The following is a 21,951-nucleotide window of genomic DNA, read 5'->3' as shown; positions in this document are numbered from 1 at the left end:
AGTCCTGACGTGAACCCGAATTTCTATTCGTTCCACATGATGCCATTCGGTACTATCGATATTTATCTGAGTCTGGTACATCTCGTCCCTGTCTTCCAACAAAGAACATACCTACGTCGTCCAGTTGAGAGATGATCTGCAGTCTTTCATCTCCCCATGGCCATTCGCGTGGTCGCCTTAAACGTCGATCAACTTCTTGACATTCGTTAAGCATACTTTCTGGTCTCATTGCCGAAGCGCTGGACTGCACTAGCGTTGCTTGACGCGAAGTCAAGACATCGTCAAGGACTTAAGTGGTGTGTTCTACAGCTCGAGCTCACCGGACACCTAAGCTTCCGGGCTCGACAAGATCACGATATTGCAGTCTTTCCTCTTGAGCAACAGAACTTGGCCACGAAGGGCTAGAGGCTATTAATCTTTGAATTGTGATAGGCAATATGTGAGTCCGGACTTCTTGGCAGAGACATGTTCAGGCATCTCTCCTGTGCTGCATGACTCTGGGAAAGTTCTCTTGGGTGCATCTTGATTATCGTCTTGGTTCACGGCATACTCGTTCTTCAAAATAGCGTGGATGATGAGGTTTATGGGCTTCATGATGTGATCATAGGTGGGATCACGTACAGAGGAGAGATGCGGTTATTTGTAAAGCCACGCTTCTTGTAGCTCATAATGGAGTATAAGAACAATAGACAAGAGCCAGCAATCTGGTGTTGGGAACATATTCAAGCAACCAGACAACTTTGTTTCAGCGAACTGTTACCAGCAGCTCAATTACCTTAGGATGCTTTCCAAGATCTCTCTCGCAGCTCTCACGGGCTTCCTGCTGTCTCCGGCGGCAGCAGGGCCAGTCAATGGCAACGATTACACTCCTGCCAGCAAGAGAAGTCCCCTGGGACTCAGTTTGCCTCCCCTGATTCCTTCCATCCCGGGAGTCACGGAACCTCTAGCCTCCAACGCTCCTCCTCTCCCCATTCTTCAGATTCCGACGCCTCCTCTCGAGAGCCCTCCTTTCACCGGCGCCAACATCAAGCCGAAGAAAATTGGCTACTTTTGGACTGGAGCTGGTGACAATATCCACAAGGACTTCTTGGTCACTGCCAGTTTGGACGATGTGAGTTATGCTTCTAACTTGACTTCCAAACCCAGCGTGTTGAGCAATACTTACTTTTACTCTCGCCTCCTAGGACACTTTTGGTCAGATCATTGCTCTGACTGATGTGCCTACGAGCGGAAACTCTCCTCATCACCTGGGTAGCTCCCTCGATGGGAAGACACTCATCGGAGGCGGTCTCTTATCTCTGCTCAAGACCCAGGACACGGCCTTTTACTTCGATGTCTCTAACCCTTACGCACCCAAGTTCAAGAAGTCCAACCGAGCTCTGCTGAGTTCCATTGTCGACGAGATCCGCGCCAAGCCCGAGGGGTAAGTCACTGTCCTTGCTACTTGTCTCCAATTATGCCCTTGCTCTGGTTTCTGTCTTGTCAGAATGGGTCCAAGCAACATGAGAAATACTGACGTTATGATGCGACTAGTGGTTTCTTCATCACATACATGGGCAGTGCTGTTGGCACTTCACCCGGCCGTCTCGTCGAGACTAACGCAGAGGGCGACATCATCCATGAATGGCCAGAGGATGTCGCTGGAACGCTCAATATTCTCGGCGAGCAGTTCAGCCCCCATGGCCTGGCTGTGGATTTCAACAAGGGAATCATCTTGACCTCTGATTTTGTCGTGCCTATTACCATCCTCAAGCCGACTTTGGGAATTCAGAAAGCAAGCACCCTTCGCCTCTGGAATTTGTCCGACAGGACTATCATCTCGACCATTACGATCCCCGCCGTAAGTATCTCCATTCACATCAACATGAATCATGCCGATCTAATGCTTTCCAGGGTCTGGGTATCCAAGATGTCAAGTTCATCCCAGGCAACCCCGAGAGTGCTGCTATTGCTACCGCTGTCGGCCCTGGCCAAGTCTGGATCATCTACCCGTTCCGCCGTGATTCATCTGGGAAGCAAGGCGTTGCTGAGCTACTCTTTGACCTGGGCTCCAAAGCCAAGGACTCGTTGGCTATCTACTCGGACATTACCGATGACGGCAAATTTGCATACTTCACCATCACTCTGGGGAACCACGTTGCAGCGCTCGACATCTCCGACTTGAACAACGTCAAAAGACTGGACGACCCCAACGAGACGCAGCCAATCATCGGGCCTCACTACGTCAAGATCAGCCCGGATAAGAAGAACCTGCTCGTCACTGGATACTTTGTGCAGGGTGGTGATGTGAGTCTCGCGATACTTGTTCATGTTTGACATTGCTGTACAGAGGTTTTTACTGACATATTGTTTGTGATAGATTTCCATCGTCAATACCCCTGGAGATTACAAGGGTCACTGGCTCGATATTCTCCCAGATGGAAGCCTCAGCTTCAACAGATCGATCGACTTTGAGAGCATCTTCACTCGTGACCGCGGCGGCGCTCGACCTCACTCATCTGTCATTTTCGACTTGACTGACCCCAAGAACCCCAAATACTACTAGGGTCCCTGCTTACTACTACCCGACTGTTGTTGGTTTGCTGATCTGATGCTATACCGGATGCTAACGGGTGTGGTTGGAGGCGAGATGGAACCTGCGGAAACACGAATGCCTTTCATTTCTTTTGGAATATAGTAACCATCTGTATCTTTTTTATGTTTGTTTTAATTATTTACGCCTAAGACTCCGGACTTTAGCTATGTTTCGCCCTCGCTTAGTAATGATTTATTTCCATGAATGTGGCAAGTTGCCTCCCCGATAGTTACTACTTCGCGTGTGACTGCACTTGAAAGTCATGGATCTTCCTCAAAAGTTGAACCATGTCATCCAAACATTTTCGAGCTTGATCAAAGAAAGATGTTCAACTCAAAACGGAGTTAGTCATCAGAGTAAGAGTTGGCGTTCGTGAGGTGGTCCTGCACTAACAATTTCATGCCGCGTGCGTCATTCGTCCGCCCCTCCCTTACAGAGGTCCGGCCGGACGTTCCGTGTCGCAACTGCCTGACGGCGCACAGCTCTCGAAGGCTTGACGCTAACACCTTATTTTGTCCCGTGATCCATTCTCATCTTCCTGTTCTACACTTCACTTCATCCATGTTATTTTGATACCCCATTTCTTCCAGGCTCAGACGATATGCCTGTAGAACGGAACGCCGAAAAGAGACCCGCTTTGCCGGCGGCGTCTAAAACAAGTTCCCCACCGAGCTCCCGGAGAGCTCTAGTTTGCGTAGTCGGCTTCATTCTATCCTTTCTCGTTGTTTACGGACTTTATACCCCAGGAGGCAGCTTCATCGATACGGGGAAATGGTTTCCCGGTACCTTTGAGCAACCCGAAATCGATGCAGACAAAGACTTGTATCTTGTCGGTGCTGGCCGAGCCGACATTACCGGCCCGGTCGTGGAAATCAACATGATGGGCTACGCAGACCCCAAACAGCTTGGCACTGGCCTTCGACAAAGACTATATGCCCGAGCTTTCATCGTAGGAAGCGTTGAGCGACGCAACGACAGGTTTATCTACCTCGTACTGGACACACAGTCGGGAGACACAGCTGTTCGCTATGGTATTCTTCACGGGCTTGCTGAGCTAGGCTTCGACTACTCCATGTACGGTCATCACAACCTGGCGCTGACCGGGACACACTCGCACTCTGGCCCGGGCGCCTGGCTCAACTACCTCCTTCCGCAAATCACAAGCAAGGGCTTTGATCAGCAGAGTTACAGAGCCATCGTTGACGGTACCTTGTTGGCGATCCGTCGCGCACATGAGAGCATAGAGCCGGGGCATCTTAGTGTTGGCTCAACAAAGGTCACTGATGCGAACATCAACCGTAGCCTGTACTCGTATCTTGCGAACCCGGAAGAAGAACGCGCCAAATACAACGTCAGCGCTGAGAATGACGGGTCTGTTGAAAAAGACCTGACATTACTAAAATTACAAAGAGCGTCAGACGGCAAGAGCATCGGTGTCTTGACATGGTTTCCCACTCACGGCACATCTATGCTCGGCAATAATACCCTCATTTCGGGAGACAACAAGGGAGTCGCAGCGTGGCTATTTGAGAAGAGTATGCGAAAGTCGCCTGATGCAACCAAGGGGTTCGTTGCTGGATTCTCTCAGGCCAATGTGGGCGATGTCAGCCCAAATGTGCTAGGCGCTTTTTGCGAGGATACCGGCGAGCCTTGCGACTTCAAAACAAGCACATGCAGCGACGGGAAGAGCCAAAAGTGTCACGCCAGAGGCCCATTATTCCGCGAGAAGGATAACGGTGCCTCATCCTGCTTTGAAATTGGCAAGAGACAGTACACTGCTGCTAAGAAGCTGTTCGACGATATGGGGACCAAGGCTCAGCGAGTTCGTGGCTCATGGGTAAAATCATTCCATGCCTTCCACAACATGTCAGAGTTCCAATTTGAGCTTCCCAATGGAACGGAAGTGAGAACCTGTCCTGCGGCGTTGGGCTACTCATTCGCGGCGGGAACGTCTGATGGTCCTGGGGCGTTCGACTTCACCCAGCACGACTCGAATTCGACTAATACGAACCCTCTGTGGAAGGTTGTTGGTGGTCTGTTGAAGGCACCTACGGAAGACCAAGTCGCTTGTCATTCTCCCAAACCTATCCTACTTGATGTTGGCGAAGTATTCAACCCATATCAATGGACGCCAAATATTGTGGATATTCAAACATTCAGAGTCGGCCAGCTGATTATCATTGTCAGCCCAGGCGAGGCTTCGACCATGGCTGGAAGGCGATGGAAAGATGCTGTCAAACACCAGGCCGAGTCCTTGTTTGCCAAAGAAACTGATGCGAAGCCAGTCGTAGTCATTGGAGGACCAGCAAACAGTTACACTCATTACATCACAACGCCACAGGAATACGGGTAAGCTCACAGCTGTAGCACTCCAAGATGCTCAAGACTAATTTTGACAGAATACAACGGTACGAGGGAGCTTCAACTCTATATGGTCCTTTCACGCTGGATGCGTACATCAACCGAACTCTCAATTATCTCCCTACCTTGGGAGCTTCCTTCGCCAAGGGACCTCCTGCTCATGCCGGGGGACCTTATCCTCCCGACAACACCAACCGCTCCCTGAGCTTCATCACTGGCGTAGTTCGAGATGGCACGCCCGTTTTCCGCAGCTTCGGCGACGTCAAGACTGATGTTGAAGACAAGTATACCATTGGTGACGTCGTGAGAGCGACATTTGTTGGAGCCAACCCTCGTAACAACTTGCGCCTGGAGCAGACGTACGCCGCTGTGGAGAGGTTGACTATAGACAAGGGGGCCATTAAGAGATGGGATACCGTACGGACCGATTACGATTGGAACCTGATCTTCCACTGGAAGCGGACGAGTGACATACTCGCCACGAGCGAGGTTGAGATTGTGTGGGAGACGAAGGGCGACGCGAAGCCCGGGACCTACCGCTTCCGCTACTATGGCGACTCCAAATCGCTGGGCGGAAAGATTACAAATTTCGAAGGAGTCAGTGGGCAGTTCAAATTGCACTGAGTGATAGGCACGGGAGTTTGAGCCGGATTCGGAAACTATGGAGGAGGAATCATGCGATCTGTGAGTCTTTGTAGATGAACAGTAGCGCTATGCAGAGCTCACAAGGAGCACAGAGCTAAGGAGCACAAGGCTCGGCTTTCAAGAATGCTACAAGTTTTTCGAGGCTTCGAGATCATTGAATACGACCCAGATCCTTGGACTAGTCGGGACGTCGTCATCAGCATTCGCAGACCTATTTTCAAAAGGTTGCGGGATCAAACATACCTCATACCCGGGAGGGCACGGCGTAATACAATTCCAAAACCCGTCACCGTACCCGTGACACTCGTACTCCCCATCATCGTTCGCAGTCGTGACGGGCTTACTGCACGGCGGGAGGTCCATCCTGCCCTCGCGGTTGCCTTTCCACCTCGCGCAGCCCATGCAGGCGCCGTATCTCTTGCCCGGGGCGGTGCACTGGCGGGCGCAGCGGCTGCTGCAGCCGGCCACGTCGTCGACGCTGTAGTCTGCAAAGAGCCAGGCGTAGTCGCCGGGAGAGAGGTTGCGGTTCGAGGAGAAGCCTGGGGAGCAGGCTTGGGCGATGGTGGCGCTTGCGCTGAGGAGAATGGCGGCGGCGGCGGTTGTTGTGAGACGCATCTTCGGCAAGGGGGGGGGGTTTCTCAGTAGCGAGGGAGGAATGCTGCTTTTTGGTTTCAGGACGATCTAGCGAAGAAACGACTCTATAAAGGGTCTCACAAGAGCAGATATATGTAGATAAAAAAATTGAATGGGCGGAATAGCTAGGTCGTGTAGGAACGGGGGTAAAGGGCGACGGTCACTTATACGGACACCGTTGGCTGCCATTTCTACGACATCCCGCTGATTTTGTGGTTGACGACATGATAATTTCCGGCGAATACCTACCCTGTTGAATGGTTAGATTGAATGTGGTGGTTTTTTTTTCCAGCTTTACAGGCGCAAAAGATCAACCTCAACGGGATCAGCTTTCAAGGGAAATCACACAATACGGTACACAATACAACTATACAATACGCGCAGTGTGCCCCATACACGCGCTCAACTCAATATAGTGATTTCAATCCAAAAGACACGATGCAATACGGGTGGTTAGGTTACCTACCGCCGAAGACACGCAAAACGACATACTCACACGGCGGCGCGGGCCGTCAAGGTCGACGGCAGAGGTCGATCGTCAAGGTCGGCCATAAAGGTCGAAGGCGGACGGACAGAGGAGACTCACTCACACTCACCGGAGATGTTCTGAACTCTAACGTCGACGCAGAGGCTTCCGGAGAAAGGGCCAATATGGCCAGTATCTTGCGTACCAGAGCTCGCAAGGATTCTTTCCATCCTCATCACATTCCATATCATACACAAGTACAGACACTTCACCACTTACAAGCAAAACCACCAAGCAAACACCACCAAACAAACACCACAACATACCCCAGTCAAGTAACACACAGTTGGCACTCGGCGGGCTGAGACACTTACCCAGCAATGTCAATCAGCAAGTCGGCCTCTCTCGGGCTAGGCGCCCTCGGCCAGCTCAACGCCGAGGCAATCATGGCCAGCGAGGGCAAGCCCAAGGACTAGCGTAGAGCCTTCCGGCGGTACAGAATCCGCCTAGGCGAGACCACTAACGCCGTAGATAGCCGGGCCGGTACGGACCAAAAGATCCGGTAGATCGACGCCGGGCTCGAAATTATACTTAGAAGAGCTTCTAACGCGGAGAAGCGCCTTATCATGAGCCGGAGGGCGTTGTTGAGAGGTCTATTGACCCGTACGGAGAAGGAAGCCATCGTGCTGGATCTGGCTACCCACGTAGGCTGGCACCAGGAGGTCTTGTGTGCGTTGGAGTGGGTGAAGTTGGCCGTCTGGGCGTAGGGCTGGAACTTGGAAGGAATTCACGCGGCGGAAGGTCGGGCGGAAGTTAGTAGTTAGGAATGTAGTGCAATATACCCAGTTTTCCCGTCACACAATATGTCGTACACATTGGTGCCCCGGCGGATGCCTCCGCCGAGGGGATGGTTGGATTGAATGTATACTAGAACTTGGGAGGAGACTGAGCAGAAAAAGCTTATGTGAAAGTCTCATAGCATGTATGCGAGACTAAGGGCATCGCAATATAGTTAGTCCAACGGGCTTCTCCGGTCACTTCTTACATACATCCTTCTTAATTAATGATCTACACACCATGAAGGGAGTTGTAAAGCTTAGTATACGGACTTAGTATACGGCTGACTCTTTCAGAGAGCTAGGTAGTTGTAAGTCCGAAGTTCATGGCGGACATCATTAATTATAGTTTGATAGGCCCTCGAGCTCGGCACATGAGAATCCGAGTAAAGACGCGCAGAGTCGGGACCCCGTCGGCATCGCTTCTCTTGACGAATATTCATATATAGGCATGTGCACTTTGAAGCTGGAAGGCCCGGTGCCGCTGTTTCTTCGGTTCCTCAGTAGTAATGGACTTACCAGCCCATCCTAAAGTTGGAGATAGCCAGACTTGACCAGAGAAATCATCTGACGTTTATATCTCTCTGTTACCGGGTGACATCCCTTGAAAGCCCGATCCTGTTCAGGTTGGTCACCAGCAAAGTCGGAGAAAACCATTCATCAACTCTTTGGAGTGTAAGGTACGCAGAAACCTCGAGGTTCCCTCAGATAATTGCTTCTTCTTGGATTTTTGTGTCAACGACAAGAACCCCTGGTCCCGCGTCGGGCGCTGCCGAGACAAGCCTCGACCTGACACCCGCCGTGCATGTCTTGGCCCTTTGGGTGCGTGGGCGGCAAACCATCATGTCACCCACTTGCGGGTGCCCTCTTCCGAGTCATGCCTCCCACCGCCATGTCTCTTGATCAAACAGCCAGACCGGCCGAAGAGTCTCCGGACCGCCATCAAATTTATACTGCGGATTGCTCCCTCTTCTCGTCCAGTAGGTTGTCCGAACCATTTACTGCGTAAGAGTCTGCTATGATCGGATTGCCCAGTCGATAAGCACCCCTGAGTCGGCGGGTGCTCCCATTGGAATGTAGCTGTCACAGCTCCTGCAGAAGACAACTCTGCCAGCCAGGGGTGGTGAGATGCCGCCGCCAATAGCGGCTTGCAGCATATCTAGGGGGAAGGAAACAAGGAAGCGACTCCTTCCGTGGCGCGGAGTTGGACCCGCCCCGCTGGAAACCAACAAGCTTAGGCCAGTGTGTCTCGCTGCAGCTACCTCGAGCTAGGTGGCCGGTGAGTGGTGTGTCACGACATGGATGAATTGGGAGTTGATTGTGTGTTTAGTGATTGACAAACCCTACCTAGACCTCTAATTTGACTTTTGCGAAGAGGAATCCCCATTGGCGATGACGTCCTCTAGTTTGTTCGAGAAGCAAACTCGATGGGCAATGTTGGACCTGAGTAGGATCACATGGCCAAGGGATGCAAACAAGCTCTTCATCACCCCCTGCCTCTTCGTCACATTTCGACATATTATGGGTAGCTGCTTGAAGTATCGAACAACTCATACTTTTATCCCCCAAAAGCCTCACCTGCATTTTCGTCACAACGAATCACATGCTACTAATTGGCAAATGGGAGAAAATAAGCTAGATTACAAGGGTCTCTTTTAAGCTAATAAAGCTAGGCTGCTTCTCGAGACTCCAACTCAACCATGAGATGGGCCATAATGGGGTAGGGGGGTATTTGCTAGTTTCGGAGATGCAAGACCCGAAACCAGAGCTTCGACCCCTACCTGCACCTTGGGCTTTCCCAGATGGGACCCCGACCCCATCGACGTTTCCGGACCTTCTTTTGTTTCTTCCATGACAGATCTGTGACAATTCTTTTTTTTGTTCTGCATTCCTTCTCTTTTCCTTCTCGTCCTCGTGGGACTTTCTTAACGCATACCACATCTTACAGCATCCCGTTATTGCTTTGCAGGCATCGGATTCATCCCCCAGTTTTGATGCACAAGCTCTAGAGATTATCAAACCGACCCAGGCCTCGACTGGTCTCGAACCCCTCCTCCCATTGACCTAATTGTATCCAACGGGCGACAAGCTGTTGTCATCATCAGACTTCACTTGGGATATACTCGTGCTGTCGTCGACCCCTAGGCAACCTCTCGCCATTTCGATGCTCCCAGAGCACTTGGCATCATCATGGTATCATCAGTCTTTGTGCTCGCTGCAGCTGTGGTCGCCTACGGCGTATATGCCTACGCCTCCGGTCTACAGCGCAATATAGCTGAAGCAAAGAAAGTTGGCCTGCCATATGTCGTCACCCGTATGTGTTCAAAGATACAACCGGATTCCCATTATATCAGGAACTGACTGTGCCAAAGCCGCGTCACCCTTTTCAATAATATGGCAGCTCACCCACAAGTTCTGGCTACCCATCATCAAGTCATTACCTAAGTCTTGGTGGGAAAACTGGCTCGAGTTAGTTCCCTGACTGGACTGCAGCGTACATTGCGGGCCCCCCTGCTGATACCAATGCCTTGCGAATAGACTCCTCATACCGAATTGGTCCTATAATCTACTTCACAAGCCCTTCGCACGCATCGGCGAGACTTTTATGGTCGTATCGCCCTTCCAAATTCTCATCCTGACCGACAGCGCCGAAGCCATCCACCAGATCACACAGCAGCGCGAAAAGTTCCCAAAGCTAGTCGAGACTTACGCCATTCTGAAGCAGTTTGGCGACAATGTCCTGACCACCGAGGGCGCCGTCTGGCGCATGCACCGCAAAGTGACATCCGCGACATTTAACGAGAAGAACGCCTCCCTCGTTTTTGCCGAGTCGATCAAGCAGGCACAGAGCATGACGCGCAAGTGGCTGGGCACGGCCGGGGAGAAAAGCAAGGAGACCATCCAGACGCTGGATCACGATACGATGCGGCTCGCCCTCAACATTATCAGCTACGTGGGGTTCGGAATGCGCCTGCTCTGGCCGGGACAGTCGCTCCCCGAGGGCGCGGACCCGAAGCTCACAAAGTACAGCTCGCTCGAGGCGGCCCCAGGACACACGATGAGCTTTGCCGATGCCATTGCTGAGATGCTGGAGCATATCTTGGTTCTGTTATTGGTGCCGCACAAGATTCTAAAGTTGTTGCCCTTCAAGTATACGAAGCAGGCCATTGACTCGCACGACAACTATGTTCAGTACATCGACGAGCTGATGCAGGACAAGATTGAGGACCTGCAGAACGGCGACCACAGCGACGCCGGCATGGACCTCATGGGCCAGCTTGTGAGGTCGAAATACGGGGACGGAGCCGATGCCAACGGGGGTATCAACGGGAAACTGTCAAAGGGCAAGGAGTCCAAGATCCCTCAGCTGTCCAGATCGGAAATCTCGGGTAATGCCTTCATCATGTTAGTCGCGGGCCACGAGACGACGGCGAACGCGATGCATTTTGGGTTGATTGAGATTGCCTGCAACCCGGCCGTGCAGCGACAGCTCCAGAAGGATATCGACGGCATCTTTGGCAACAGCGATCCGAGCACGTGGAACTACGAGAGCACGGTCAACCCGATGCTGGCGTCCATGCTGGGTGCCTGCATGAATGAGACGCTGCGGATGACACCGGCGGTGGTAGAGATTCCCAAAAAGGTCAGCCCGGAAGGCGACGGCATCATCACGCTGGACGGGGAGAAGTACGTCTTGCCAAAGGGGGCAAGTGTCTCTATTGTGGGGGTGTCGGCGCACCGTAACCCGCGAAATTGGCCGTCGAAGCCGAGCAAGATTTCGGATGCGGACCACGATCTGGATGACTACGCGCCGGAACGGTGGTACAGAGCCAGCTCGAAGACGGCAGCTGAGGTCAAGACCGGTGGCGGCGGTGATGCGGAGGAGGATTACGGCGGGTACAAGGGCTCGGACACGAGCGAGAAGATGTTCCGGCCGGTGCGAGGGTCCTACGTGCCCTTCTCGGACGGGCCGCGGTCGTGTCTGGGGCGGCGGATCGCGCAGGTCGAAATCATTGCTGCGCTATCCGTCGTGTTTCAGCGGCACAGTCTCGAGCTGGCGGTGGACGAGTGGGCTTCGGACGCCGAGGTAGAGGCCATGGATCCGCAGGAGAGGCGGAAGCTGTATAAAAAGGCGCAGGACAAGTGCCGAGAGACTGTGAAGAAGGCGTCGACGATGTTGACGCTCAAGTTGCCTCAGGGAATGACTGTCCCCATCCGGATTGTGCCGAGGGGCGAGGAAAGGTTCGTCGACATTGTTGACTCGGTTTAGAATGGAACCAGTGATAGTAGCTGGGTGGCCTTGGCATGGCTCGTGGGATGCTGTCTTCGAAACTGTAAAGTACTTATTCTAGGATGGATATATGGGAATACCCGGCAGGGTACAAGGCGGAGAGAAGGGTTGGAGTTGCATGTGCTTGAAACTGAGGCTAGAATGGCAATTAATCTGAGAATTCAACCTATCAGCAGGTCATCGAGTTGAGCATGTGCAAGATGGTAGTGAGGTGGTTGAGTGGTTGATTGGCTGGGACGTTTTGGTTGTCCTGGCAGCTCATGTTGATCGCGAGAGGCTTCAAGGTGTTGACAACTTCGCGTTCGGTATATGAGAAGTGTGTGAGAGAGAGAAATGCCACGTGTTCCCGTGGATATCCTCGCACCATCTTTGCTGAACAGGGTGCTTGTTTGACGTCCGTTTATTTGGCATCTCCTTTATCAGCGGGAGATCACCGGCCAGTCGCGCGCAGAGACCAGCGACTAAACCGTTTGTTTACATGCCCTGCCTTATTCGGACATCGTTGGTGGGTCTGATTGGCTGCAGCCGTCAATGGTGACATTCACTTACCTCAGCACCTCCGTCACCCCGTGCTTTCTTCTTAAGTTCTGGGACGGGAGCCCACCTCCAGTGCTTCTGCCGCTCCCGGGAGAGGGGAGAGGGGACGGAAAGCGCGCTAAACCAGTCGCAATGTCCACGTCCACAATGGCACTGGACACCCCCTTTCCCCCGCGCATCAGACAGCAGTAGCACACTCGCCCGCTGCAGCAAGACCAGCTGAAGCAGTCACTACTCACGGCAACAGTCATCTCACAGCGATGGAAATCCCGTTGCGTCACTTCCCGTAGGACCACAACAAGGGACCGAGGAAGGTAAACAACGCCCCAGGCGCTTCGACCATTTCACCCCGTAGAACCCCCCAAAATCCACACGTTAATCACACCTCACCTGGACCCGACCCTTACAAGTTACAACCTAGCTCTCCAGCCCAGCTATCGTTGCCGTTATCACCACCGCATCCATCCAACTGCCCCTCCAAAACCGTCACCCCTTCAAAGTACTTGCCACCACTAAAGGACAATCTGCCCTGCATTCACTGCAATCCTTCTACAAAGACATCTCTGTAATCGATCCGCTCGAGTCGCCGAGTCTGCGCGATTCATCTGATACCTTTTTTGAGTAACATTTACCCCGTTTGAATCACCAAACAATGTCGGGCGCAAACTCGTGGTTGGCGAGGCAGCGGAAGAGCGATCTCGTCGAGATTGCCGAGCTGACCGGACTTACTGGGTGAGCATTTTCCTATGGTTTTCTCCGCGGAAGCGAACTTTGTGCAGCTGTGACGGGCTTCTTATTACCCTGCAAGTCGCACTCGGGCTGGGCGTGTGCTGCTGTCGCGTCGATTGCGACCGGCGTCAAGACTGATTGAGGCGCGTCGAGCTGTCGCAGAATGGCCCACGATGCTATTCAGACCAAGCAAGAAAAGGCTAACAACGCGCTGCTTTCAGGTACGAGAACCAGAAAAAGGCCGACTTGGAAGTCACTCTCGACGAATACCTCGCCGAGAACACAATTCAGTTCTCCCAAAACCCCAAGCTCGCAGGCTACTATACCAGTCGCTCCAAGGCTGCCGGCTCACCCGTCAAGAGGGAGGCTCCCTTGACCGATCTCGTCAAGTCTACGCGTCGCAGGACGACGAGAGCCATCGAGGAGCTTCAGCCCGAGGCCGAACCTGAGTAAGCCACATTTGCTCACCCTTTACGCGATGCGCCTCAGAGGTCATCTACATCCCTGGATCGCGACTAATACGCGTCACAGAAGAGCCGAATCTTCGAGCCCGGAGCCTGCTTTCTCCACCGCACTGGCGACGCGAACTCCCGCCCGCAACCTCTCTCTTGCGAGCCGTATTCCTCTGCCCGCGACGCCTGCTGATGTCGCCGAGGCCGTCGACCGTCATACTGTCGCCCTGCGCGAGCGTGCGACAGAGCTGTACGACCAGTCCGGCATCCAGGAGGGCACCCAGGCTGTGCGCTCCTCCCTGTCAACCGTCACATCGGTGCTGTTCACTGTGGCCGCGTTTGAGGCGTGGAACCTGAGAGCCGAGGTTTTGCCCCTCCGCTACGCCTTCACCATCCCCGCGATTCCGGCCCTGGGCACCAACTTCTACCCCGTCTACGTGCCTGACGCCTTCCTGTTCGTGACCTCGTCCTTCTGGTCGCCCGTCGCCCTGTGGACTCTCACCTCTGTCCTCATTCCCTCCCTGTTTGGGTACTTTTACAACCTGAGCGCGGCGAGCCATCCCCAGCCTCGCGGCCGCAAGTCGTCGACCGTTGAGTACAATGTCGACCCCTTGGTCTTCAGCATCGTCAAGGCTTTGATCTCGTTCGTTGTCTACGCCCAAAAGGTCAGCTTTGGCGGCTGGATCAATGAGAACTCGATCGACCGCATCAACGGCGCTCTGTATGGAGAGTGGAAGGGCATCTTGACCGGTGCTGCCATCACCGGGCTTGTAAGCCTCTACGATGCCGTGCTGAAGAAGTAGTACCCATCTGCTCTGAAAACGACGTTTCCTCGAGCTCCTCGCGCGCGTGGGACTCCTCCCAGCAGCCCGCGACGCACAAGAGGAAGACCTGGACGGAAACCTCGCGACAACATTATTTGAACACTCGTACCGCGTCGAACTAGGCGCCTTGCTTCTTTCTTTCTTGTCACTCAATGGCGGCGTTCTGGGCGTTTCATTGGCGTCATACGTGGCTGTTTGGCTGATACCTTTTTTTTTCTTTCTAAATTCGTGATTGGGATTCCCGAAATGAGGGCCAGTATCGTATCTGATTTCCGGGGAACTAAGTCAGACCCCTTGGCTTGGTCCGTCGGTCTTCTTCCTAGTGCGGTGGCCCTCGCTTCTGGGACTAGGTGCGACTTGTTTGCTTATTCTTATGGGATTGGAATCTTGTTACCTTCCCTAACATTGTAGTTTTCTTTCAGTTATAGCGTTATGGACCTTGGCGGGTGGGCGGCAGAGTTTCCTTTGTGATGGGAAACACGTCGACAGATTCTCCATATTGGATCTGGGAGGTAGGGCGCTGAGACTGCTTTGGGTGCTTTGCCCTTGTAGAAGTCATGAGAGATGACCTGAGGAAATATACTGCTTTTGAAGTTCTACTCCATTGTCAGATACTCTTTGCGTACATTTTACCTCTTGATTGGCTAATGGTGCCTGGTCCACAACTTGAACAGCGCTTTAGAGCTGGAACACGGACAGCTACTAAGGTATGATACATGATGCTTGTCCCTAAGTCTGGGGAGGGGACTAGACGTACAATAAGGCACAATGGCAGCCTGGTCACTTTGGGTGTCTTATGGCAACTCAAAGTCGCACGACGTCGACAGCAATTATAGCACGTGACGCTGAGAGGGAAAGAGATGGATGGCAGTCTTCACAGAGGTCCATCCACCAAGGCCATCGTCAGCTAACCAGATATCTCCAGGAGGGAGGAAGTAATTCTGCGAGACTATCTCGCAGCAATTTTACTTGACGGTACTTGAGACTGAAGTATAGTATGACGAATACACTTAGATAAATCACTTCCGGCAGAGGAGGGCTACAGTTGTAGATCATCTAGTTTCATGATAGTTACTCATACACTCTGGTATAATGACGGGCATATGTGAGCTCCCCCACGCGCTTACCTAAGGAACATCCAAACACCCGGACCATCCCGGCAGCCGGCCAGCCAATCAAAACGCCGCTAATGCAATTAGCGAGAAAAGAGGCGAAAACCATCAACGCTCGTCGACAACGTCAACCATCTTTCCCGAAAAAGAGAGCCCCCCCGACCCTTTTGCTGTCGAACGTCGTCCTCCGCCGGCCGCCCCTCCCCGCGATACACCCTCTCCACTCCTCATTAACCTCCGAAAAGAAGACGAAACCATACCGGACACCAAGATGCTTTCCTCCACGAGGACAGCGGCCTCAATGGCCCTGCGAGGTAAGCACTCCCCCCAAGTCGTTGTCGTCTCCGGTCTACCGAGGAACTGGACCTCAACCGCCACCACGAATCTCCATTCGAAGGATGTCCAATTGCGCGCCTACCCGGACGAATCCTCAATGACCCAGTCATAAACCATGCAGGAGATACGGATGTGTCTCGCGGTTTCAATTGAAGCTCTGTTCGCGATGGGGGGCAAGAGAAGCCGAAGCATTTGACTGACCTCAATTGGCCACTGTAGCGAAGCCCACCGCGTCCATCACCCCCTTCAGAATCGCCGCCGCCTCAATCTCCTCCTCGTCACGAAAGGACGCCAGCCCCGCCGCTGCGCACTCGACCGGTCTCATCAAGAAGGAGCGGAAGGAGGTGCCCCTGGTTAGCCAGGAGGGCACCAAGGGTGTTTTGCAATATGCTCTGTACGGCCCCCCCTTCTATCTGCCTCACACATACCTCCACCCGATATCAAACACCGAGCTTGTCCTCTCTCTCTCCAACGGCAGTACACTAATCTGTCTTGTCACAGCACCTCCCTCGACGTAATAACGAACTGGGCCCGTCAGTCCTCCCTCTGGCCCATGACCTTCGGTCTCGCCTGCTGCGCCGTCGAGATGATGCATCTCTCCACCCCCCGCTACGATCAGGATCGTCTCGGAATCATTTTCCGTGCCTCCCCTCGCCAGTCCGACGTGATGATCGTCGCCGGTACCCTCACCAACAAGATGGCCCCCGCCCTGCGCCAGGTCTACGATCAGATGCCCGAGCCCCGCTGGGTCGTCTCCATGGGCTCCTGCGCCAACGGCGGCGGCTACTACCACTACTCGTACTCCGTCGTTCGCGGCTGCGATCGTGTCGTCCCTGTCGACGTCTACGTCCCCGGCTGCCCCCCGACCTCCGAGGCCCTCATGTACGGCATCTTCCAGCTCCAGCGCAAGATGCGTAACACCAAGATCACCCGCATGTGGTACCGCAAGTAGATTGGCTACTTTTTGTTCAAAGCTTTTTCTTTTCCAAAGTGGAAAGCGAGAATGAAATGGAAGCTACGGGGGGACACGGAGACGGCGTAGCTGGGGGAAAGCGGTATTTTGGGGCCGTATATCAAACAGAGAGGCATTTGCGGTCAGTAGAAAGGGGAAAATGCTTAGGTCCGGGAGGAGATTGAGGTATGCCAGGCACGTTGGGGCCCTTTGATAACGGCAGGCTGGGCTTCATTTTTCCTTTGTATGCGGTTGCGTGCGTGGGCGTGGCTATGTACATATGCGGAGGATTCACCCGCAGACGATCGCGGTCGTGTAGATTACAAGTTCTGCCATCATTTCAAAACCTTGTTTAACTTAACTGAAAGCCCTGTGTCGTAATAGGATCAAGATCTTGATACCTTCAAGTTGTAGATTGAACTATCCCACTTCAAATTTCGTGGTATATCGAGCATGGACAATCTGCATCATTCAATGGAGACGGTAATCCAGTTAGGCTGCTGTATCGACACCACTGTTGAGGCTCTGCTCACGAACTAGCCACACCGAGGTGAAGACGGCCCGAGAGGCTTTGGCATGGCTGGCTAGACATGAACACGCGCAACGGTGCTCTCAGATGAGGTATGTATGTATAACACTATATGTCTGATGCGGATATCGTACTGGAGTTGTGATGCCCGAGAATAATCAAATGCGCCCGTCATCCCTTTGCTTAGCTTTCCTGTCTCTTGCCCTCGGAAGCCCTGGTCGTTTGAGCATCTTTCCTCCCCGAGGCGGTAATTAAGTCCCTCCTTGCTGCGGACTCACTTCGCAGACATCTAGGTTCTCGATGCAAATTCGCCACACCCAAGGAGCTTTTGGTACAACACAGTTCCCTTTGACAACTCTGCTCTTACTTTGCCACATTTCGACTCGAACCGCTTCGTCTCGTCATCACTTTCCACTACCCCTTCGCATATAGAAAGAAGAAGAAACAAAGGTTTATTCCAAGTATCCCTACCGCACGCCGAACATCCGAATGAATTTGATGCTGTGAAATCATACTAGCAGTAGCTTCGAGCCAAGCCCACCCCAACGTGTACTGAATGCAATGTGCTTTGCACATGCTGTTCTCACATTCAGCGGTGAAGATCCAGCCACTACGTGGCGAAGGCGCGTGCTTCCGTCGTCCTTTTTGCAAATGCTTGGACGCATAAGCAAAGACATGGGCCCCATCGGACGTATGAGGCATCTATTCTTGACCGAAGCCCATAGTCTCTTCAACGGCAATTGTAAGCTTCTGCTGAAGCATTTCCAGACTCTTGTATGGCGGCAGGTCCAATCGGTTGAAACTAGTAAAGGGTTAGCGCTTGAACAGATTCGGCAAGCTGTGGGCGAGTATCTTACCATGTGTGAGCCTTGGGAAGATTGTTAATCTCTCCAGCCTTTTCGATTGTAAATCTTCTCGGACCGTCACTTCCTTGCAAGTCCTTGAAACCGTTGACCGGGATACGCGATGTACCCGTCGCGAACTGAAGTAGACGCGACTTCTGCTCTCCATCCCACGAACGAATTGTCTGCCAGAAGAACTGGATAACCTCATCTGACTCTGTGTATCCACGGTAATCGGTGTGCTTCTTCCAGTCGTCCACGTCGATCTCGGCGATACCACCAATAAGCAACTCAAGCTCACGTTCATCGAAAACGTTGACCAAGTCCTGAGGGATAAGCTCATGAAAGCCATCCTTGAAGGCTTGGAACTGCTCCGCGATACGCTTCTCGATTCTCCACTTCACCATGAGGTCGACGTACTCCTTCTTGTTCTCATTCGTCACATCGATGTCACGACCGCCGGGGATGAGATCCTCCACAGTCATGACACCGAAACGCTCGTCTTCGGTGGAAAATGTCTGCTCGAGAATTCCTCCAGAAATGTCGTTGTCCAGCATCCACTGTAGAGAGCGGTGGAAGTCGGCATCAACACCTTCCATGTCGGCCAGGACGACCGACTTGCCCAGTATCATCTTGTACAGAGCACCAATGAAGAAGGCATCGAGGAAACGACGATGGAAAATCGCCAGGCCAACAACGCGACCAATGAACTTGAAGTAGTTCAAATGCTCGGGGTTGATACCAGAGTGGGGGTTGATTTGAAGGGTGTAGTTGTCGTGGGCGGAGTACTCGAACAGGCAGTAGAACGGGTTGAACATCTCGTGGGAGAGGAGGAAGAAGAACTCTCTGGAGAGACCACCATAATCCAAACCATCCTCACCATCGAATTTGATCATAAGTCGCTTCTTCAAATCAGTAGCAGACTGCCGAGTGATTTCTGCAAACGAGTCCTCGAAAATATGAGAACGCCGCACCTTGATGTGGCATTGTCCGGAAAGAATGCGCATCGCAGGTTGCGAGCGGAAGTAAATGAGCTTCCTCCGGAAGTCTCGCTTGTACTGTGGTACGTTCTGGTCCAGGGATGACGGCAAACGGGGATCGTCCCACGTTGTGGTCTTTGTGTTGTGGTCCACGAAATACACTCGAGCAGTGTTCGTGAGACGCATCTCCCATCCACTTGGCAGAGGTCCCAACTGAGAAACGGGCTGTTGCTGGATGGTGCCGTTGGTTGCGTTTTGGCCTCCGTACATACGAATGTACTGCTGGCGGCGGGGGTCAACCCAGGTAGTCGTACGGGTGTTGTGGTCCACGAAGTACGGGCGGCCTTCAGGAGTCCATCTCTGTTCCCAACCAGGCGGCAGCTCGCCAGTGCCCGGGCTCGTCGCTCCAGTGTGCATCATCGTCGCGTTGTTTGCGCTTTGAGCGGCTGCTTGCTGAGCTTGCAAAGTCGGGGAGTTCGCGCCGGTTCGATCCTCGGGGAGGGTTCGGTTCTGATGTCTCTGGCGCTCCACTTGGGTTGCGGCTTCACGATCGTTCCTCTGTTCCACAGCCCCGGCAACGGTCGGTCTGTTCCAGCTAGTAGTTCTTGTGTTGTGATCAACGTAATATGTACGGCCAAGGTTATCCTCTCGGCGTTCCCATCCGGCCGGCAAGCGCCCTTGCGCATCTTCAAAGGGGCTCAATGTGCTAGAGTTGCGTGCCGGAGGCGGCCCGCCATTCGCGGCCGGAGGAGGGCCGGTGGAAGTCATACTCGCAGGTCGGTGCGGCAGGTTTACTTGAGAACCAGGAGCTGGGCCGCCATTCGGAACACCCATGGCCGAGCCGGGTCTGGCGTCAGCCGCCGGGGCCGAGAGCGTCGAAAGGCTGGACCCTTGAGCAGGTGGAACAAGTGAGGGACGGCTAGATGATGCTTGCCCAGCCCGCGCTGGTGTGGTAAGGTTTGTTGACAGATTTACGATCAGCTTTCCGTGCACAACCAAGTTATCCGTCGACTTCTTGAGGTCTCGCGTGAGCATTTGATCTGTGGGGCACGGTATTTGTCAGTCAAGTCTGTGGCGACAACGCAAGCAGGAATGCGGAAGAAGAATGTTACCATCAGCGTCCGGTGCCAGCTCAATCACATCGCCAATTCTAACGTTGATTACGCCAAGGAAACCTTGGTCCTTCTTCTTGAACTTCTTCTGGTCAAATACCTGAACCGCGAGAATGGTGTCTTCGTTCACGTTGCTAAATGATGTCAGAGGGGGGTTTTCGCTGTGATGAGCATATTGGGGACTAGAACATACAGGTCGAAGCTCTCGTTCCAGTATGGGTTCAATGTCCGCTTCTGTGCACTCGTAGTCTTGGTCTGGTCTCCGTTGACGGTGATGACGGCGAAGGGATCCGGAAACCCTGTTTTTTGTGTTAATGGTTTATTTCAACAGATCGTAAGAGGGTGGCGACGTACGGAAGACATCTCGCTTGTACAAGCCATCGGCAGCGATGACTGCGTTGAAGTTAGTATTGATAGCCTTTGCGTGGAGGAGCGACCTGAGGATGACGAACTCGTTACTCGGAGGTTGGGCTTGCGGCTACAGACATCAAAGTTAGCTCTCGTGATTTGTTCACCGTCGGTGACGTCCAAATGGCAGCGTCTACAGACTGAAGGAAAGAGATCAGATGCACTACTTACTTGGGCTGCCCGGCATCATTGCGGGAGGAACTCATTTCGTCGCGGGATAGCCAGCGACAACGGTGTCGACTCCCAAAATATCTGGCGTGCTCAGAACAAGGTCGTTCGTTCTTGGAACAAATGAGGGGTTATACGAGGGCGATTCGCGGATGACGTTTGAAAGTGACCGGTCGCGGCGATACGGCGGAATGGATTATCGACGACGACAATAGGGACGGGAATGCAGCAAAAGGATGCTTTTGCTGGTGAGATGTAGCGTAGTGTGGATTGGCGTTGACGACGACGACAAGGACGACGGCGAAAGGCAGAGCTGAGGCTGTGCAGTGCTGTGCAGTGCAGAAAAGCCCCCCGCTTCGACGAGCCAAGTGGGCTGGGTTTTTGGGGGCCTTGGAGTTCCTTTCGGGGGTGCGGCGGATGATAAGGTGACGCGGCGGGCGGGAAGACCGAGCGAGACTAAGAAAGCAACGGAGGGACGGTAAGGATACTGGCGGGATCGAATCGAACCAGCGATGCAGTAGACTTCGCTCGCCGTCTATATGTCTCTCTCTCTCCGGAGGGCGACGAAGGTCGACCGGTGGGATTCGATGGAGGGCGTTTGGAGGTTGTTGATGGAAGAGATAGAATGGAGCGAGTTTGGTGTTCTGGCAAGGTAAGTCAGTCAGTTGCCCCCGTCTGAGCGCTTGTCAAACGGTACGTGTGTGTGAGTGGATTTGTCTCCGGTCGGAAGTTCGCAGCAGAGGAAAGAAGGTTGTTAGGCGTGATGCGGGAGGTGAGGTAGGTAGGTGGTGGGTGGTAAGGTAGGAAGTGTCAGGTCCAGCGCTATCTGACTCTGCTCCAATGTGCGGCTTGCGGCGTGCGGCGTGCCTGTGCTTCCATCAACTTTCGCTCTTGGTGACCTCAGCAGGGTGGCAGACGAGAGCAGTGATTACGGCACCTGCAGCAATGGTGACAGCGGTAACAGCGACGCAGCTGGAGTGGCAGGGCAGTGATGTGTAGCGGCCTAGCTAAGGTACATAGGTAGGATGAGATGAGGGAGATGCATCCGCAGGTGAGTGTCCCAGGCGATTCCCAGCTCGGTTCGACATCAAGAGCCAAGGAACCTGGAAGTGCGGATGGCGAATCCCACTTGTTAGCACTTGGCGGGACCCAAAGGTCACTGT

General features: G+C 53.3%; 7 protein-coding genes across 7 annotated transcripts; 5 read left to right on the top strand and 2 right to left on the bottom strand.

The window, feature by feature from the left end:
- Positions 1–781: 781 nt before the first annotated feature.
- BDP55DRAFT_625999 (uncharacterized protein) lies at positions 782–2,545 on the top strand (the record flags this gene model as incomplete). Its single annotated transcript, XM_060571567.1, has 5 exons — positions 782–1,111; positions 1,185–1,423; positions 1,534–1,840; positions 1,894–2,286; positions 2,360–2,545. The coding sequence occupies 5 exons, from the start codon at positions 782–784 to the stop codon at positions 2,543–2,545; spliced, it is 1,455 nt and encodes a 484-aa protein (XP_060436175.1).
- A 631-nt stretch (positions 2,546–3,176) lies between these two features.
- On the top strand, positions 3,177–5,560 carry BDP55DRAFT_722955 (neutral/alkaline non-lysosomal ceramidase; the record flags this gene model as incomplete). Its single annotated transcript, XM_060578673.1, has 2 exons — positions 3,177–4,924; positions 4,975–5,560. 2 exons carry the CDS (start codon positions 3,177–3,179, stop codon positions 5,558–5,560), a joined length of 2,334 nt encoding a protein of 777 aa, XP_060436174.1.
- A 172-nt stretch (positions 5,561–5,732) lies between these two features.
- On the bottom strand, positions 5,733–6,196 carry BDP55DRAFT_722954 (uncharacterized protein; the record flags this gene model as incomplete). The annotated part of the gene is made up of 2 exons (XM_060578672.1): positions 5,733–5,759; positions 5,825–6,196. 2 exons carry the CDS (start codon positions 6,194–6,196, stop codon positions 5,733–5,735), a joined length of 399 nt encoding a protein of 132 aa, XP_060436173.1.
- Positions 6,197–9,223: 3,027 nt separating this feature from the next.
- BDP55DRAFT_642870 (cytochrome P450) lies at positions 9,224–11,985 on the top strand. Its single transcript, XM_060573477.1, has 3 exons — positions 9,224–9,830; positions 9,889–9,985; positions 10,055–11,985. The coding sequence occupies exons 1-3, from the start codon at positions 9,707–9,709 to the stop codon at positions 11,784–11,786; spliced, it is 1,953 nt and encodes a 650-aa protein (XP_060436172.1). The 5' UTR covers positions 9,224–9,706; the 3' UTR covers positions 11,787–11,985.
- An 811-nt stretch (positions 11,986–12,796) lies between these two features.
- BDP55DRAFT_130888 (uncharacterized protein) lies at positions 12,797–14,462 on the top strand. The gene is made up of 3 exons (XM_060565507.1): positions 12,797–13,076; positions 13,295–13,522; positions 13,605–14,462. Exons 1-3 carry the CDS (start codon positions 12,997–12,999, stop codon positions 14,326–14,328), a joined length of 1,032 nt encoding a protein of 343 aa, XP_060436171.1. The 5' UTR covers positions 12,797–12,996; the 3' UTR covers positions 14,329–14,462.
- A 1,300-nt stretch (positions 14,463–15,762) lies between these two features.
- On the top strand, positions 15,763–16,749 carry BDP55DRAFT_689481 (NADH-ubiquinone oxidoreductase 19.3 kDa subunit; the record flags this gene model as incomplete). Its single annotated transcript, XM_060576745.1, has 3 exons — positions 15,763–15,775; positions 16,017–16,191; positions 16,299–16,749. 3 exons carry the CDS (start codon positions 15,763–15,765, stop codon positions 16,747–16,749), a joined length of 639 nt encoding a protein of 212 aa, XP_060436170.1.
- Positions 16,750–17,504: 755 nt separating this feature from the next.
- BDP55DRAFT_130391 (HECT-domain-containing protein) lies at positions 17,505–21,297 on the bottom strand. Its single transcript, XM_060565506.1, has 7 exons — positions 20,792–21,297; positions 20,665–20,690; positions 20,567–20,605; positions 20,406–20,511; positions 20,213–20,346; positions 18,136–20,140; positions 17,505–18,080 (listed from the first exon to the last, which is right to left on the bottom strand). Exons 1-7 carry the CDS (start codon positions 20,824–20,826, stop codon positions 17,981–17,983), a joined length of 2,445 nt encoding a protein of 814 aa, XP_060436169.1. The 5' UTR covers positions 20,827–21,297; the 3' UTR covers positions 17,505–17,980.
- Positions 21,298–21,951: the final 654 nt, after the last annotated feature.

Source organism: Colletotrichum godetiae, assembly GCF_030913485.1.
Source record: "Colletotrichum godetiae strain CBS 193.32 chromosome Unknown BDP55scaffold_2, whole genome shotgun sequence".
NCBI classification, from domain to species: Eukaryota; Fungi; Ascomycota; class Sordariomycetes; order Glomerellales; family Glomerellaceae; genus Colletotrichum; species Colletotrichum godetiae.
Note: the sequence above shows the minus strand (reverse complement) of the source record. Positions and strands in the feature narration are given on the sequence as shown.

Excerpts from the sequence above, each read along its gene's own strand:
- BDP55DRAFT_642870 (XM_060573477.1), top strand. The coding sequence starts at position 9,707 with ATGGTATCATCAGTCTTTGTGCTCGCTGCAGCTGTGGTCGCCTACGGC. Across the intron at positions 9,831-9,888 it reads CCTGCCATATGTCGTCACCC|CCGCGTCACCCTTTTCAATA; the intron begins GTATGTGTTCAA and ends ACTGTGCCAAAG. Across the intron at positions 9,986-10,054 it reads TGGTGGGAAAACTGGCTCGA|ACTCCTCATACCGAATTGGT; the intron begins GTTAGTTCCCTG and ends CCTTGCGAATAG.
- BDP55DRAFT_130888 (XM_060565507.1), top strand. The coding sequence starts at position 12,997 with ATGTCGGGCGCAAACTCGTGGTTGGCGAGGCAGCGGAAGAGCGATCTC. Across the intron at positions 13,077-13,294 it reads GAGCTGACCGGACTTACTGG|GTACGAGAACCAGAAAAAGG; the intron begins GTGAGCATTTTC and ends CGCTGCTTTCAG. Across the intron at positions 13,523-13,604 it reads CAGCCCGAGGCCGAACCTGA|AAGAGCCGAATCTTCGAGCC; the intron begins GTAAGCCACATT and ends TACGCGTCACAG.
- BDP55DRAFT_130391 (XM_060565506.1), bottom strand. The coding sequence starts at position 20,826 with ATGAGTTCCTCCCGCAATGATGCCGGGCAGCCCAA. Across the intron at positions 20,512-20,566 it reads GTACAAGCGAGATGTCTTCC|GGTTTCCGGATCCCTTCGCC; the intron begins GTACGTCGCCAC and ends CACAAAAAACAG. Across the intron at positions 20,347-20,405 it reads TGGAACGAGAGCTTCGACCT|CAACGTGAACGAAGACACCA; the intron begins GTATGTTCTAGT and ends GACATCATTTAG.